Genomic DNA, 19,111 nt, shown 5'->3' with positions numbered 1-19,111 from the left:
TTTGAAATTCTGTGAATAACTGTGATAAACAGTGAATGTTTTACCTTGACTTGAAAACTATATAAGTTTGATTAGTTCTGCAAAGGCAGAGTATCTTCATGAAAAGGCAGTTTAATTTGAGGAGCTGGCCATAAAAGACTGGCTCATGCAACTTGGTGGCACCTGAGGTAACTCGTGTCAAATCCTTCCTTCTGTTCCCTTTTGTTTTCCAGTTCCTTAGGTTGCCATTGCCTCACTTTGTTATTCTTCAGCCTTTCTTGAGCCTTCTGGAGGATATTCAGGGACAAAGAAGCTGCTGGCTTTAACGAGTCCCTCTGTGTGATGGTGGAGCACTTTATTAGCTTGTCCCAAGATTGGTCTGTAGCAGGGTCAGCAGATTATGGCCCACTTTGGCCCGTCACCTGGGTTTGTAAATAAAGTTTTATTGGAACATAGTACTGCCATTTGTGTGTGTACCACCTCTGGCTGCGTTGGCACCACAGTGGCAGTTTAGTTGTGACAGAGACCAATCTGGCCCACAAAGCCTAGAATATTTATTATCTGGCCCTTTACAGAAAGTTTGCCAGCCCATGGTCTGTGTGAAAAGTGACCTTCACACCATCTGCAATGAGTAATACGCTTCATGGGCAACCAAATAGGAGAGCTCACGGGATGCACCTAGCAGAGAGCAAGCACCCAGTCACAGTTGAAAAGTCTGGATTTCTTGCATATTTGGGGGTAATGCAGCTTTAGATGTGTGGACTTAAGAAAACCTGGTTTTGCGGTTATGATGACATTGTTACGTCAGTGGGTTTTTCTGAAGCATTTGAGAGGCCATGCAGTATGGCTGCGTGTGCGGACTCTGAACCACACTCAGACCGCCTGGGTGCAGACCTGGCTTCTCTGCTCATTAGCCACGTGATCTTGGGAGAAGCTACCCAACATCCTGTGCCTCACCTCTGAAATGAGCATTGTAATGATAGGGACCTCTTGGGCTTGATGGAAGGATTGAATAAGTTAGTGCAGAGCACTTGGAACTGGGCTTATAGCACATAGTAAGTTTCAAGTATTTGCTTTTATTGTTGTCACCAATCAAATCCAGTTTCTGCTGGAAACTGAGAGAAGCTCCTCCTTATCTTCAGAATAAACCCCAAGCTTAGAAGCCTGGTACGCGAGCCCTGCTGACTCTGGCCTCTTCCCCTGTGCCTACCTCATGGCCCCACGAAGATCGTCAGTGACTTTGTCTTGAGTTTGTCAGTCTCTTGCCGTCTGTGCCATCGTCCATGGCCTCTTCTACCCGTGCTCTCCGTCTCCCCCCTTCTGCCTTATTCACATCCAACAGTGAAACCCCTACTGTCTGTACGCCCAAGTTTGAGATACTTTACATATAGTCTATCTTTAACACTAACAGCAGCTCTTCAAGTAGACAGTATTAGACAGGATTATCTGTCTTACAGAGAAAAGAATGAAACAGAGATGAGAACAACTTACCTGAGATCGTGTAGGCACTAAATGCCCAGCTTACACTCAGCTCCTGCTCCCCCAGATCCCAGAGCCTGCCCTGCACGGTCACTGAGGTTGCAGCCCAACAGCGCCTCTATCCAAAGAAATCTTTGCTGACCTCCCCCTACCACAGGTGACCCCTGCATCCCCCACCCCACGCAGGCTGACTTTTAATTCTCATACTTTTCAAGGTGTGTTATCTTTTTTTTTTTTTTTTTGGGTGAGGGAGATCAGCCCTGAGCTAACATCCATGCTAATCCTCCTCTTTTTGCTGAGGAAGACCGGCTCTGAGCTAACATCTATTGCCAATCCTCCTCCTTTTTTTCTTCCCCAAAGCCCCAGTAGATAGTTGTATGTCATAGTTGCACATCCTTTTAGTTGCTGCATATGGGACGTGGCCTCAGCATGGCCGGAGAAGTGGTGCATCGGTGCGCGCCCGGGATCCGAACCCGGGTCGCCAGCAGTGGAGTGCGCGCACTTAACCGCCACGCCACGGGGCCGGCCCTGCGTTATCTTTTTGTTTTTGTATTTTTTCTTGTCTTACCCCTGCTCCTCCACCTCATAAACACACACACCACACACAGATTGTGAACTTGAGTGCAAGAATTAGATTATATTTAACTTTATACCCCCTATGCCTAGAATGGTGATGTTATATGAAAAAGGAGATTTTTCCAGAGAGTAGTAAGGACTGATGAAGAAATGTCAATCCAAATTCTGTAACCACTTGTCTTTTTGCGTGCATTTATTTCAATAGTCATTTCTTGGAAGACAGCAGATTTTCTTGGTTAATTATGTGGGTTCCATATCAGTTTGCTTGAGTTTCGATCCTAACCTGCTAGTATTGATTTTCTTCATTTGTGAATGGAGTCGTGGGTGTATCTGTATTTCATGTGGTTATTGGAGAAATGAATGAACTCGTTGACACAGAGCACTTAACCCAGTGTCTTGTTCGTCGTATGGCTCAGCAATTATTATCTGCAGTTATTGTTTTGGAGTGGCGTTGTATATGCCTTCAGTTTACTCGAATTTAATTTATGTACACTCAGTCAAAATACAAGATGTGGAAGGAGCAAAAACGAAACTATTGAAATAGTTCGGGCCGTTACAGCTGCCATCCTACTCTGAGAACGTGTGCCCCACTGTGAGCAGGGGGTGGTGCAATTGGGGCTCCTCACCTCCATCTCAGGCCCTTCCTGCTCCCCTAGTGCCACCATCTCCCGTGTGGAGTGTCATGCTGGTGCTTGAAACTATGTTTCCTAAGACGTGGCACCAAACACAAGCCAGCCACTGTATCTGGTGCTCAAGCGAAAAAAAACCAGTGTTCCCAACACCGGAGTAAAACTCACTCTGCTAGACTAATGTCGAGTTCCACATGACACCTCCTTTTGAAGGATGATTTTGACCACGTGTGCACTGTGTCTTACACGTTGTCTTTCTGAACCCTTTATCGTAACTGTCAAATGTGGTAGTGATGTAGTAGTGCAGTCTCAGAGTGGCACTCACCTAAGGACTGGGGGTAGAAATAATTATTTTGGTTAAAATGTAAGAATGGGAGGGTTGGATACATTGAAGCAACACTCCATGCCAGCATCGCTGTTCTATCCCTGTTCATGGAGTTAATGTTGTAATGGCCAGCCTGGATTCCCCTCTCCTCTGCAGTGGTCCTGTGTGGCTCTTTGCCTTTGGAATGTGCAGAGACAGCATATTTTGAGAGTGCCAGCCTCACCAGCGCCAACAGGGGAAGGGTTAATAAGGATAATGACTGATATTCTGTGTTGATCCCATTGTTGGACAAAAAGTATTTCCAGTGAATGCTTTCACAAGTCCAGAGATTAAGTAAAAGGCTTTAATTTGTGTTTGCTTTTTGTTTAGGTAACTACTCCAGACCCCCAACGTATAGTGGGGTGCCCGGTGCAAGCTACAGCGGCCCAGGGCCCGGCATGGGCATCAATGCCAACAACCAGATGCATGGACAAGGGCCAAGCCAGCCATGTGGTGCTATGCCCCTGGGACGAATGCCATCAGCAGGGATGCAGAACAGACCATTTCCTGGAAATATGAGCAGCATGACCCCCAGTTCTCCTGGCATGTCTCAGCAGGGGGGGCCAGGAATGGGGCCACCAATGCCAACCGTGAACCGTAAGGCTCAGGAGGCAGCTGCCGCAGTGATGCAGGCCGCTGCAAACTCAGCGCAAAGCAGGTATGCCGTCGGGGCGGGCGGTCTGGGTGTGGATGTGTGAGCACGTGCTGGGCACAGAGCTGCATCCCGGGTCACACGGGGGTGGCGAGAGTAGCGTGGCATTTCGCTTGGCCGTTCCTTTTGTGTTAAATACGTTCTGTACTGTAACGGTCAGAGAAGGAAATGACAGACTATGTTCTATGAGACGTGGAGGAAGGAATCTGAGTGGTAGGCAGGTCAGTTGCGGGAGGTGATTTGAAACGGCTGTGACCCGTCATGGCAGCCAGCATCCCAGAGCCTGTGGCATTGGGAGTGTCTCTGTGGTTCCGTTTAAAACAGCGAGGTTTAGGCAGGAAATTCTAACGCCTGAAAACTAAAGTCTAAAACATTGAAAAAGAACCTCCCTCGTTTTTACCCCACCACAAAAATCCTTATAAAATAGAAACTTTGTATATGCACATATATGTGTTGTGTGTGTTTGTCTAAATGTACATGTGTGAGATTTATACTCTTCATATTCTCATGTTATATTTTATTTTTCTGGGCACACCTGTCTATCTGTCCAAACAAAAATGCGGTTAGTAAAGCAAAGATAATATTTCAGACAGTTTAAGTTGATAGAGCAAAGCGTGAGCTTCAATTACTGACTTGTTTTTAATCCTGATTTTTAAAATTGATTCTTGAAGTAAATACTTGAGCTGTATAAAAATAATATACTTATTTAAAAATTTGAGGCAAAAGTGAATATGTTTTAAAGAGGCACATGTAAATATATTTTAAATGACGTTTAACATGTTAAAATATATTTTAAAACAAAGCACATTGAAAGATATGGTATCTTCAGAAGAAAAGAGAAGATTCTGATTTTTGTCAAAGGGAAATAAAAGCTACTCTGTGTGTGTGTACCTGTGTGTGTATGTGTATGTGTGTGTATTTAAATGTGTCCCTTTGTTACTTTTCCTCTGAAGCTGCTATTTGGAAAATGTTAGGGACCCCTCCAGTCTTACCGTTTGCTCCAAATAATAATAAATTTCCCTTGAGGAATCAAAATGAAAACCAGCCATTATCTCTCTCTCCCATCCACATTACGGTTACTTAAAATCTTCTGAACCCCAGCACTATACCTCTGAACCAAACCTACACAGGCTTTAGGGACTGTTTTAATAAACCTGTCTGTGAAGACTGGTTTGGCTGTCCAATTGAAGGTCTAATTTTGGTTTAAATGGGTTGTCTGTTGCTGCAACTCATAAAGCACAAGTTATTTTCTTTTCAAGTAGAAAGTACTTGATTGCATTTGACACGAAGCCTTGGATAATGATCTGGGAAGAAGATAACCGTAGAGATTAAGGCATAATTGTTTGATTAAAAAGTCTTGCTATGCTTCCTTTCTGAATCAGTTTATATCTCATTTTATATCAATTAATAGGTAAATACACATCCATGCGTTTTCAAATCAGTAGACTGTTTCAAAGCCTCGCCTTCGCGTCCTGCCCATTTTAGCTCTCCAGGAGTTTAAACGGGGCCTGGACATTTGTTGGCTTTTACCGAAGTCACAGCTGTGAACTGAGATTAGATCTGAGAATCTTATTTTCTCTTTCCTTTGCCCTGTCCCCACCCTTTCTGTTGTGTTTTTTTTTTAAGGAACGTTATCCAGTCCCTCCCAGGCAGCTGCATGGTACAGAGTCTGTGCCCCATTCTGTAACCCTCCACACCTGCGTGTGGGGATAACATAATGGACAGGGGGATTCATACTTGTCTACAGAACAAATCCAAAGAAGTTGTTCTTCTGTTCTGCTTTAGGCCACCATACATTAGGTCGCCTGCTTATCCCAGCCAGTCTGGGGCTGGCGGACGCCCCATGTTTTCTTCCCAGCACCCCAACTATGGCAACTCTCAGGCTCCCGTGCTGCACCAGCCTGACCAGTACGGGTAGGTAGCTGACATCCCCTGACTTGCTGCGGGACCTGGGCCTTTTTTTAAACTGTTAATGAACGTGCCACCTGGCTGCAAAAGGAACACCCAAAACGAGAAAGGGAAGGACCTGGAAGGAACTCCATCTCAGAGGGGGTTGTCTTTTTGTTTATTTTTGTTTGTTTTGGGTTTTCTGTTTGTTTCGTTCTGTTTCGTTTCTCACTCTTAGTAACGGAACTGTGGTAGTTTGGTGGGGGCCTGCATGCGTCCCTCAGACCCTGTCTTTGCATGGCTTCTGGCACGCCTTCTCTCCTTCATGCCTGAGTGGGAAATACAAGCTTCTATCTACGTAAAAGTAAAGAAATCACCTACTCTGGGGCCATTTCCCCCATTGTTGTTGTTGTGTTGTCTAGGAACTTGTGTTGTGTAGCACCGTTATTATGACTGTGTTATTGTCATTCCTGCCACGAGAATGACCTGCTCCCACACGCACCCCCAAATTCAGAGTGTAGTAACCTTGTTTAACAAGGGACTCCCTGTAGGAGACATGACTTAGGTTATTAGTAGGACTTATGAGAGGTTTCATTATATCATCACTGAGCAAACATCTGTGCCATACATTTCTGTTATTTCCTCCTCCCAAGGAGTTTTAGAATACTGAAGTCACTAGGAAAATACAACCAAATAATCCAACACAGAATTTTCTTTCTAAACACAGTGTTGCCATATGGTTAATTTCAACACAGGAATTACATACAGCAACAAAAAGTATCTCTGTTCTTTCCGACGACAAAACTGTATAATATCAGCCTGTCACCATTTTGAGGTTAGAAAAGGCTCTTAAAGTATATTATTATTGAGTGACTTACCAAGCCAAAATATTACTGGTATCATTTTGTGTATAGGAACGATAAGATCATCCTACATAGATTGAATCATGTTCAGTAGTTAGTTTCAGTAGAAACTTACCATATTTTTGGTTAAAATAAAACAGGGAACAGTAAACTCGCTTTGTTTAAAGACTAAACTTAGAGAACTGTGCTTTCCTTACTTGTTATGAATGCAGGACACAGAGAGCTTTTCAGTCGTTTTATATTCAGTATACATTTACTTAGACAGCAAGAGCCAACGATAATTTTGCAATTGAGAGTTCTAAATCCTGTAAACATGGTCCTAACGGTGGACTAACAAATACAGAATGCTGGAAACATAATCCTAAAAGTGAAATAGCAAATAAAGAATTAGGTAAACACTTATTTAGGGGAAATTATCTTTCCTTTTTTTGCCTTTCTTGTGGTAACTTCAAGGTCACTTCATGAGTCGGTAGGAAGATAACTGTGGGGGGAGAAAAGCATTTATCATCAGCTGCTAATCCATAGGATCTGTCCTTTACCAACTCAGGAGTCCTATTTAGACCCACAAGCTAGTTGGGCTGTGCCTGGCCAAGCCACATTAAGCAGCTGTGTAAAATGAATGTAAATGGCACGCATCAGCGTACAGTCTCTCCCACTGGGGCAGAAAATCAATGTTAGCTAAGCAGCACGGGAAGATCAAATCTGCCTTTCAGCCAGCAGCATCCAGATAGCTTCCTTAGCATATAACACCTCCTCCTTAATTAAAAATAAGAAAAAAGAAAGATGGTGGAGTTATTCTACCTAATCTTATAAAGCACACTCTGCAAAGGCTCGTCTTTGCAGCCCTCTCCCTATTAGCTCTGGATTTTGCCTTTCAGGTCTATAGTATTCTTTCCAAAAAGGAAAGAAAAGAAAGTTTTGTTTCTATTTTAAATCTTCCTTCCTTTGCACTTTGCAGTGCACATAACCTGTTGTGCCTTTTTTTTTTTTTTAAGCAGAAGCTTGACAGTGAGAAAACATGTATAGTACATGTTGTAGTGCTATGGGTTCAGAAATTTGATTTTCAACATGCTTTTGCTTTACTTAGCAGCTCAGTGCAGCAAACTCGTGTTTTTGTTTTCTTCCCCCATTGAAAAGCCAATTCACTAAAGGTCACTTTCTCTTTCGGAGAAGTGGCTCAAGCCTTTCAGGAACACGGTATTCACAGAGTTTTGATATAATGACTTCTTTCTCAAGTCAGAACCCCAAAGGGCCTAGAGCCTATGAAAGAATCTGAAAAAGACAAATTAATGACGAAGGTAGTGAGCGAGTCTGTGCGTGTGTGTGCAGGCACGTGTGTGTGCAATTAGACAGAAACAGAAGGCTCACTGTAAAAATGAAGAATTATGACAATTATGCTTCAGGCTTTCTCAGCTAGTTGAATATAAAATAGTATAGAGAAAAAACACACAGGTTTAACTAGTTGAAGCCGTTTTACTAATTCCTTTTTTCAGAGTGGTACCACTGGGGTAAAACCCACCAGCTGCGTTGAATAAGTTAAGGAACAGACAGAATTATTTTTACTTTTTCACCTTCTGAGTAAGGGAATCCCTCCTTTTGTATCAGAAGACTTAAATAGAATGTGGTAAATCTTATTGTTCAGGTACTAGAATAGCTGAGTAATAATATCCAATCATTTGAAATTAACAATTTATACATCATATCCATCCAGGACCCCCATACACACTGATGTGCTCTTTACTCATAAAATGCATTGCTGTGTTCAGTTTTAAAGCATTTCTAGTTCATGTAGGGTTCTTTTGAAGTAATGAGAAACAGAGAGTTGGAAGTATTAGTTGATCTTACTAAAAGCCTAGATCAGGGATGGCAATGACTTTCATCTTCCGTCCAGTTCTGATGTGTCTGTAGGATCATGTTGGAAGGATTCTGAGACATTGTCTGAGTGTAGGAGAGCCAAAGTTGGCCAGAAGTTTAGGAAAGACTTTGGCCTGCTGCTTCCTAAGGAAGCCTTGCCACGAATCTTGGCTACAGCATAGTCTTTGTTTTTTCTTTTTTGCTGAGGAAGATTAGCCATGAGCTAACATCTGTTGCCAATCCTCCTCTTTTTGCTGAGGAAGATTAGCCCTGGCTAACATCCGTGCCCATCTGCCTCTACTTTATATATGGGACACTGCCACAGCATGGCTTGACAAGCAGTGCATAGGTCCACGCCCAGGATCCGAACCCACAAACCCTGGGCCGCCAAAGTGGAGTGCACAAACTTAACCACTACACCACCGGGCTGGCCCCTAATATTTTTTGAATGACTGAATCTATTATCAGTATCCTTTATGCTTAAAACACACACATCAGTAAAATAAATTTCCCTGTCATTAGTGTGTTTTGCAGTCATTGATTCATTCTAGGTGCTTCTGGTAGTGTCCAACAATTGACATCTCTGCCAAATACAAGTGATTTGTGGGTTTGGGTATTTCAGAGTTATCCAGACGTTTTTCTTGGAAGTGAGCTCCAGAGGTGATGCGTGACCTCAGGGAACTTACAGGAGGTCTGACAAGCCCTCGATCTTTAGGCCAGGGTCGACTTTGAGTCCCTGAAGTCTGCCACCCCCAGCACCTCCTGTATGTCAACTTTAATCAAGTCTTTGGTGACTTGAGATGGTTTATGTCAAAGTTCTGGCCCAGATCTTTAAGATAATAGTTTTGTAAGAATAGGTTCCAAGAGGATGCAGAGTTTCTATTGTAGAATAATAGGATTTTAGAGCTAGAAGGATTTAGACGTCGTCCATCCCTACCCCTTGATTTTGTGGTGGAGGAAATGAAGACCGACGATGTTACCTACTCGGGATCACTTAGGCACAGGCGGGGCAAAGCAGACCCGGGGCCGTGCCTCCTCGTTCTGTTGCTCCTCCTCCTACGTGGTGCCATCTGTATAGATTTTCCCTTTAAAAACAAACTCTTATTTAATTTTAGTTCTCCCTCATGTCTAAAGGCAATTCTACTATTAGAAACCAAATATTCATCAGGGTCTTAGTGGAGATCCTACTTCTTACGTTGAGGTCTGGATTCTTTTCATCAGCTTGGCCTTTGGTGCGCCTGGGAGGGAAGGAGGGCTTTGACACTCCCACTCAGGCTCCGTGTGCAGCATGAGTGGTTTGTTTCTGGAACCACATGCCTTGTGAGATGGAGTAACAGTTGACTGGACAGCGCACAGATGGGGTTGAATTTCTGTGCTTTTCACCTTTCAGTTGCCCACCAGTAATGCATGTCCCAGTCTTGGACTGGAGTGCGGCTGTTAAAGTAAGGATTCTGAGTCGTACAAGAATAGAAACAGAAGTCGGCACTTCTGCCTGGGTAAATGCACACACCTACATGATGATGATACACGCGATGTCTGTCCTCTTGCTGTCCCCAAAGACTCCCCAGTGGACTACCTGAATACCAGAAGGAGAAAAACGCTCAGACTTCTTAGTTTTGAAAACAATGAGTCAATATGAAAAGTCTTATTACTCTTGCCTGGAAGGGAATCTTTATAGTGAACATCACAATCATAAGTCTGGAGACCCACATTTTAGTCCTTACATCATACCAAAAACCAGAATAACTGAAACTACTTTTAAAATATTCTTGTTTTTAGTAAAAAGAGGAGGTTGGGAATTTTAATTACCATTATTTTTGAATCTTAGCTGTTCTTTAACAGGGTAAATAAATTCCATGAATCTTAGCCGTAAAGTAGATTGATCAGTAGCAGGCTGACCATATTGATGTTGAAGTGGCTGAGTGTTTGGTGAGCAGTGGTCTTCCTCTGCTTGGGAACAGCTGGGTCTGCTTACAGCGCCAATGGATTGATCTGTCCTCTTGGGTATACACAGCGCTTATACCCGTGTCTCAGGTGTACCCCACATACATACACGCCTTCCAGCAACTATTCTTTAGTGAAGTGTCATTATAATTCATTTCCCCTGTTGCTATTTGCCAGCAAGGCACTTTTTTCTGTCATTTTCCTCTGAAGCCAGTGTGACGCAATTCTGCCAACGGGCTAGGAGCCACTGAAGTGGAAATGCATTAATGGAGATAGTGCATTAAAATGGCAAAGAGAGGGGGCAAAAACTTCTAAATGTGTCAAGCCCCAGCCCTAGTGGCGTCTATGGGCCTGAAGGGCTGCGAGTGATTTGTATTAACTAAGAATTTAGCCCCTTGGACTTTCGACAATTAGGTTTTAAAATAATAGCTATGATTTGAAAAGTCATGTTATTGAAAGACAGAGAAAAGATCTCAAATGCTTAAACAGAGTTTTTATTTCTACAATTAAAGGTAAGCCTTTGCATTATCGTCTGAACACTGTGCTTTGATTTTAGCTCCTTTTTTCCCTTCAAAATTTAGACTTTGAATGAATATTGTTATATTGTATTTTAAGATTATGATTTCAATCAAATCTTTCAGAGTTACAGGACTATTATGGCAGCCATAAAGTACATTTATTAGTCTTCAAATCAAAAAGTAGTAAAGCACTAATTTTTAGAAGACCAAGAGAGACTTTTTTTTTTCTTTCATGAGGTCCAAGGAATCAAAGTATGAAATGTACAGCAACCCTTTAATATACTAGAGTCTGTGAAGTTCCCTAAACAACTGATTATTATCTAGAGAGATTTTTAAACATACACACACCCTCACCTCAACCAAGGGAGGGGCGAGGCTCATGAACCTGTTTTTTTAAAAACCCCCTGGGTGATTCTGGTGTAGAGCCAGCACGTATCTGGGGATTGGCATTTGGAATTCCTGCTACTGAAGAATACTAATGAAAAACACAGAGAGAAGAGGCAGGAAAGTGGACACTCAGATATCCAGTTTTTTATACCTTCTCCCTGATGGACACTGAATGAGGAAAATACTGGGCTAGGGCTGAAGATGCTGGGTAGAATGAGGAGGAACGAATATTGGTACAGACCTGATACCGTAACCCAAGCTTTGGTGATCTCTTGACTCATGGCAAAGTTTGTCCCTGAAATCCCTCTCACTTTCTGCCTTTTAGCATCCTCTCAGACATCAGTGTCCTCCTCATACTCTGAAATATTCAAGTTCCCCACCATACCTAGCCCAGCCTTCTTAATTCAGAATGTCTTCTATCTGTGTCCCAGTCTGAACCTCACGGCAGGATGCTGTCCTTACCATCTAAGATTACTCACCACGATATGTGTATAGGGTCGGGGCTCTTATTAACTGGATGAGTCTCCCCTCAGTGGAGTGTGGGCCCTTTTAACTTGTCTAGGCCACTTGTCCTCACATCTCATCTCTTGACCCTACCAACATCTCTGCCCCACATACCCATACACTCACACCAGACAAACTGAGATGATCGTATCTAGAATCAGCATTGTAGTCCACCCATCATCAGAAAAAAATCAGCAACACAGCCCAGCCAATCCCAGCTATTGAAAGTTATCAAAAGATAGGATTGTTGAAATCACATCTGTCTCACGCAGTAGCGTTGGCCCCCAACCCGCCAGGCTTTACCAGGCTGATACCAGGAAGTGTCGAGTCGTTGTCTGCCTGAAATCTCATAACCTCAGCAGTGTTTTGGGCTGAAGGCAGCAGGAACAGTTGATGAGTCCTGAAGAGGATATGATCTGTGTCTTGGTCTCTCCCAGTCTGGGGTTGGGAAGTATTGCGGGTGACCATGTGAAGATAATAGGTGAGGGCTGGATTCTCGGACTGCTCACAGAAACTCTTAGCTGGTGGTGTTAAGGCCTGTGGGAGCCACTCCCTAAGGCTCCTCTTAATCTTGACCTTCATTTTTAAGTCCACTTGCGTTTACATAGATTAAAAAATCCAACCAAACAAAAACCCATAGCTACAAAACCCGTAAGGTTTTGCCCCTTGCTTTGAAAGTTAACTGCTACTGGATTGCCTCTGATTATTAAATTCCTACCAAGTAAGAACTTTCTGGATCCTGCCCTCTCCTACTCCTCTGGCCAGAGCAACTGGTGAGGACAGAAAGAACTGTAGTTTCCTCAGCTTCAGGACTTTCCTGCAACAGTTTTTACCCTAATTTTGAAGAGTGTTTTGCTTAAATTAAGTAATTTGTGACCCAGGCTACCTTTAGCTCAAGAAATCTATAAGAATTTTAGGAGGGCTTTCTTTAATTATAAATAACTATATTGATATATTTCTGTGGCAAGTATGTGGGATGGAAATCTCGGGACCCAAATTCTCTTTTTTCAGCCGACAGACTGGTCCATTAAGGTACAAGAAGTCTATGAACGCATGTGAGATCTATGCATTTTTAATTATCTCACTCCTAAAACATCACCCAGATGAGTTTGTGGCTGTTGCTACTCAATGTTTGTCAAGCTGATGTCTCCTGTGCCTGAGGTGCCCCCCCCCAAGGAGACCCATATTTACATTTATTCCCTTATCAGTTCACTCTCCAGTATACCTTCTACCCAGGAAGGGGATGTCCTGGTATAAATAGTGGGTATTTCTGTCGCCAAAAAGGAATAGCCCTCCTTATCAATTAACCTAGATCTTTTCTTAATGGTATTGTGATCTCAAGATAAACTTTTTGAAGTAAAGATCTTTAAGGTAATGCAGTTAGAAAGGGGCACTTCTTTCTTTTTGTGGGGACATCAATGGCAACTGGTTTTACGTTCGCAAGTTATAATGGATCTCGTTTTTACCAGACCAGGAAACTGTGCCCTTTGTGTCTTGTCAGAGGCCAGTGGGAGCTACGTGTCCCAGAACCCACAGAGTTCTGGGGTCTTCTCCTGCAGAGAAAGGACAGATTTTGGAACTCCCTGCTGCTCCCTGCAGCTTTCTTCCCGCCCTGCACTCAGGGCCGCGAGGGTGCTGGGAATTACAGAGAAGTGCTGACGTCAAAATCTCTGAATGAAGCATCTTCGAAAGGGAGACTTTTAGGTCATTTTTGCATGATTGCCAGTAAACAGTTCATAATAAAAGAACAATGGGGTTAACAAGCCAAGATCAACTTGGAGATGAAGAGAACATTCTTAGTCATGAATTACCAAAATTCAAGCAGCCAGACACTGTTTTTGCGTTTTCTTCACACCCTGACAAGGAAGTCTCTCGCTTCAGAACCCTCGAGCTCTGCTTGTTCTCTGGTTGCTTTGAGGGAGAAGGTGAGGCCCAGTCAGCTGCTTTAGGAACAACTAAAACCCATTACCTGCTTTGAGGCGAAAAGGAAGAACTGAATCTTGAAATTGCACAATAGGAGCTGTTTGAGCAGTGAGCCGGGAGCAGAACTAATAACAGGCTGGAACCCTCTGACAAGTCTGCGTGAAGTAGTTAACAAAAAGGGGAAAATGTGTCTGTGTTATAGGCTTCTAGGAAGTGCAAGATGGAATGTGCCCTATTCCTCGGTGCTTGGTGGAAACAGCTTCACCAGGATGCATGGGTGAGAATACAGCTCTCTGGAGAAAGGTGGAGGAGACCAGAGAACTGCTTTAGACACAGAAAGGCCCTGTGGGCAATGCCACATTATACAGGCCCATGGCAAGGACATGGCAAGGAGAAGAAGGTCTACTCTGCACTTGATCTTAGCCAAAAGGCCGAGAAGCGATAGAAGAAGGTCTACTCTGAAGAGTTATCCACTACGTGCATATTCACTCAAAAGACCATTCTCAAGAATATGCTAACCAAGTTACCTCTGCCCTTCTATGGAAACGGTCTTTTTCATAGAGCTGTTGAAAAATAACATTCCTCTTTGCCTTTTTTTCCCCCAAAGCCCCCCAGTGCATGGTTGTGTGTCCTAGTTGTAAATCCTTCTAGTTCTTCTATGTGAGCCACTGCCACAGCATGGCAACCGACAGATGGGTGGTGTGGTTCCACACCAAACTTTAACCGCTAGACCATCAGGGCAGGCCCACTTTGCCCATTTGTAAAGGAAAAGATAAAACTTAAATGTATCAGTTACCAAAGGGTTTGGGGAGTTAGTAATTTATAGCTAATAAATGACTGATAATTGTTGCTCCAGCTTTGTTGCTGGTGTTATACACATTTCAGCTCTCTTTAAGGGAGCAGGCTGCCTTGAAAAGAGATTGCATTCACAACAAGGGAAGATCCTAGAAAAAAGACTCAAGAAGTATCGTAAAGGGCATTCCTGCATAGAGAGGAAAGGTGCATTAAAGGCCTCACCCTCTGCTTTCCCGACTTGAGTCTCCAGCTTCTTCTTTTTTTTTTTTTTTTTAAATTTTATTTATTTTATTTTTTGCCCCCAAAGCCCCAGTAGATAGTTGTATGTCATAGCTGCACACCCTTCTAGTTGCTGTATGTGGGACTCGGCCCCAGGATGGACAGAGAAGTGGTGCCTCAATGCGCACCCGGGATCCGAACCCGGGCTGCCAGCATCGCAGCGCGCGCACTTAACCACCAAGCCACAGGGCCGGCCCTCCAGCTTCTTCTTGTCGTTGCCTGTTGGGAGCTCAGAGGATGTCAGACGCAGCATGTCCACGGCCAAACCTATGGTCTCTCTAGTGCTTTCTCTCTCAGAGACTGCCCCATTATCCATTCTCTTGTGCAAGCCAGACACCTGCGAGACTTCTTGGTGCACCTTTTCTTTCTCCACAGTATCTAATTCATCACCAAGTCCTGTCAGGTTTACCTCCAAGGTACTGCTCAGCTGTTTATTGCTCCCCAGCCCCCAGTCGTCTCTTCCCTGGACTGTTGTAATAGCTGCACACCTGTTGGCCCTACCATCATTCTTCCTGCCTCCAGGATGTCCTCCCTTCCCCAGTCAGAGAATGATGCCTTTGACATACACGTCTTTTTATGCCATTTCTCCTGCATGAAAACCCCTAGTCTCTTCCCATTTCTCTTAGGATCCAGACCTAACCTTACAGACCGTAAGCCTGGAGTGATCCATCCCTCTCCACTCTCATTGCTTACTCCTTCTCTCCACCAGCCCTCCCCTGCTCCTGGATGCCCTCTCCTCTCTTCCTCACCTGACTGGTTCCCATTCAATCCCTCAGATCTCACCTGAGGGAAGGGGAAGGAGGGGCCGGCATCCCTCCCTCAGGGAGCTTACTCTGACCTCCCTTTCTATAAGCTGCCCCAGCGCACGCCCCTCTCCTTCATCCACGTGGTGTGGTGCAGGTTGACACTCACTCTTCTGGTCATTGGACTTCTGTGTGCTTTGGTTTTGGCCCACTGCTGTGCTCCTCCTGCCCCCCTCCCCTCTGCCTGTCTTAAAACACCCATCTGGAGCAAGTGATTGTGACTATCAACTAAACAGAAGGTATTTCTAATTCATTTTAGTTATTTCCAGCATGTCTCCCTGAGTGAAAAGGCTGCAATATTTTTTTGAAAAATAGCATGTGGCTGTGTATTTTTACAGGAATCTACTGTTTTTAAATCACCGGCACTTCTGTTTGTCTTTGGTTTAATGATATAAAGGCCACTTTATCTTCATGGGATTGATTACTAGCTGGACAACTGGCTTGTTGAAATTACAGCATTATTTTGCCACCAGGATTGCTGATGCATTGTTGGAAGAGACCGATGGATTAGCCACACCAAACATGGCCTCAGGCTTGCTTTTCTGTTTTGGTTGTGTTGTTTGGGGGACATCGGTAGTGTTTTTCCCTCTTCAGATATTAGATTTAAAATAATCTCGACGGAATTTGTCCTTCTTGGTACTGCTTTGGAAGAGTCGCTGTGTAATTGAGGTTGAAAGTCTGTCTTAGCAGTGACGCTGGACACACCTGTGAAAATAGTTTGTATTCAGAAAACATTTAAAATAGGACATCCTGTGTAATGTTATCAGTACGGTTGGAACTCTCCAAGAATAAACTGTTGGAATTGGGCTTTTCAAAGTTTCAAGTTCTTGGTTCTGGTAACTATTGGGTTTAAGTGAAAAAGTGCCCCAAATTTTAGTGTTAGCCAAATTTATTTTGTCAGTAAGCCATCTTTTCTGGCTTCACAACTCAAACATCTATAGTGACAGTCCATATAGAGGAAGATATGTGTATATTTGGCCGTCATACACATTTTCCAATAAAGCATGCTTTGCCTCATATTCATTTTGAACGTAACTCAAGAATGTATCAGTGAATGTGCTAGAACTCTTCAGAGTGGAGCTTCTCTCCGTGTGTCTCTGCCACTGGGACTTTAATATAAAGTGACTTCACTCTCGTGGTGTCTGTTTCCAAAGTATTTCTTCTGTCTGTCCCTCCCTTTCTCCAAAGAGCTGTATCAGAAATCCATTCGTTTTCAGGATATATATTTCACACTTCCCCGTCTGTCACTGTTGAGAAAAAAATAGTGGTGGTTGCTAAAACGATCTGGCCTAAATATTCTTTTAGAGCACCAAAATCATATGCAGATTTTATTTTATTTTAAACTTTATTGTAGTTGACTTAAAAACAAGATACTTAGAAATGTGTGGTTGCTCTTTGTAGGATTTCATACTAATATTTTTAACTGCTAAATTCAAACTGTAGTGGGAAGCTATATTCCCCTTTCTGCCTTCCCAGTGAACCATTGGAAATGGTCATTTTTAAATTGGTATTTGCTTTTGTTTTTTTTTCCCCAAAGCCAGCTCTTTGTTGGCAGATGAATGTGTAATGTTTGAGAAGGCTGCAAAGTGAATAAAAAGAAAATCTATAAAAAATGACGTGTGTGTGTGTGTAGACTGAGAAGCAGGAATGAGGAGAGCTTTAGGGAAATGAATTTGCAGGCTCTGCTTCTGAAATATTCTCATAATAAGAACCTGGTTTTTGTCATAAAATGACAGATCTTAAACACTTAACATCTAGTCCCAACCGAAGACCGATTTAAATGAAGTTCTGCTGGTTGTTCTGTAGGACCAAGAGTTTAAATAACAACCCTCCACGTCATACTGCGACATGAAAAGGTAGGGGAATAGTGCGGGGCTGTAGGGCTGGCACAGGGCAGGGCAGGGCCGGATGGATGCTTAGCACGCAGTGAATCGTGAGCTCCGCCTCACACAGTCATCGTCACGAGGCCAGTCCAGGGGCCCCTCAGCAGCATGACAGCAATGAAATGTTATTTTTAATGTTTATTAAATTCCCCCCGAGACGTTATTGGGCGTTCATTGCCACCAGCATCGCAGGTTGGGAATCTGTGGCATCAGGACAGCAGTCATTTGTAACAAAAATGACCTGAGCCTGTAGCCCCACTGGAAGCAATAGCCCAGTAATTCACAAATCCAGAGGTCACGGTCGGACGCTTGGCTCTTCCAGGTGCCATTTACGTTTTGTTAAGTTTTACCTTGAAAATGTTCCCCTCGTTCCAGTTTGTGCCTGTTTTTTGTTTTGTTGCTCTTGTTTCCTTTTGGAAAAAGAAAGTGTGTGGTGATTTACTTCCTTGCTCTCCTGATTCCATCTGGAGCATCCCGAATGTTGCTGTGGGCAGAGAGGGACTTAGCAGTTGGCAAGTGCTGCCTCTGGAAAGGGCTCCACCTCTTCTGAGGTTGCTGGGGTCCCAGTAATGGTAGCCGGCCCAACCCCGTGAGCTTTTTGTCCTGGGCCACAGAAATCCTCTTCTACTAGCAACACAGTGAGAAGTCAGAGAGGCGGCCATGTTATGTTTCCATCCACAAAACAAGTTGTCTCAATTTACAAAATTCAGCAGAGTGCACTGAAAGCTCTTTTTTAGTGTTAAGCCCATCTCGCTTGTTCAAAATTACCAATAGTCTTGGCAGTGGTTTCCAAAGCACTAATGAATAGGATCTCTTCTGCGATGATGAAAACCTGGCTGTCTCCCACATTTAGACAGGTGTCCAGGTACGGTACTCATGGCCACATGCCCTGCATTCCTGGGAAGGCATACTTCCCTCTCTGCTGCTTCCCTCCTTGAATACCCAAGAGGCTTGCAGCACACAGGATAAACTCTTTCCTGGATGCAAGTGTCCAGGGCGCTGTTCTGTTCACTTCCACCACCTCTAACTCTCCCTGTGTCCCCCTTGCTGAAGTGCACACTCCAGAAAGCTCAGAGAAAGGCGTCATTCTGATTTGTCAACTTTCTGCAACTAAAGATGAGTATGGTAGACAAATAGAAAGGGATACAAGTAGGCCATTCTACTTTGTCTCGTCGTGTCTTAGCAGTGTTAGAGGGCCCTTGGAGAGAGAGGTGTAGTATACTGGACTGGAGCAGGCTTGGGGAATTGTTATGCTATTTACGCCACTTACTAGCTGTGTGTCTTTAGGCAAGCTATTTAATCTCTCTGATCCTTATTTTCTTTCTTTGTATGTGAGCATAATTCTCCCAACCTTCCTCCAGAAATTTAAAATATTCAGTGTGTAAAGTGCCTAGAAATCGTGCTAGGCATATTTGTAAGTACTTGGTAAGTTGTTAGTGTTATTACCATTATCAGTCCCTCCATGTTCCTATGGAAAAATTGAGGCCCAGAGAGCCAAAGTGATTTGCTCCCAGATCTCAGTGACAGTGGCAAGTGTGGCTAGTGACAGAGTGAAGACCCCTGGCTTTTTAACCAGACTTTTAAAACAATAGGCGTGATTTAATTGAGGACCATTGTGACCAGCCACTGACATCCAACACACAGACCTTTAAATCTTTAATTTTTTGTTATTTTAAGGGTATTTTTTAAGATCTCTATAACGTGTGTCTTCATCGTCTTATGGTGATTGATGATGGACAGTGCAGACTTGGGGGAGAAATCATAGATTAGGGTTTGATGAGACCTTAGAGGT

General features: G+C 43.5%; 1 protein-coding gene across 10 annotated transcripts in view; it reads left to right on the top strand.

The window, feature by feature from the left end:
* Nucleotides 1-19,111, top strand: part of ARID1B (AT-rich interaction domain 1B) — a 412,984-nt gene that overhangs the window by 350,719 nt on the left and 43,154 nt on the right. For 6 of the 10 annotated variants that reach the window (XM_087425097.1, XM_087425096.1, XM_087425098.1 and 3 more), the window contains 2 exons: nt 3,358-3,685; nt 5,465-5,593. In XM_087425097.1, coding sequence (XP_087281223.1) covers nt 3,358-3,685; nt 5,465-5,593 — 457 coding nt within the window. The remainder of the gene's footprint in view (nt 1-3,357; nt 3,686-5,464; nt 5,594-19,111) is intronic. The other 4 variants (XM_087425102.1, XM_087425099.1, XM_087425105.1 and 1 more) reach the window with 1 other exon arrangement.

This window comes from Ceratotherium simum, chromosome 38, assembly GCF_057802395.1.
Source record: "Ceratotherium simum simum isolate JZ-2026a chromosome 38, ASM5780239v1, whole genome shotgun sequence".
In the NCBI taxonomy this organism is placed as follows: domain Eukaryota; kingdom Metazoa; phylum Chordata; class Mammalia; order Perissodactyla; family Rhinocerotidae; genus Ceratotherium; species Ceratotherium simum.
Note: the sequence above shows the minus strand (reverse complement) of the source record. Positions and strands in the feature narration are given on the sequence as shown.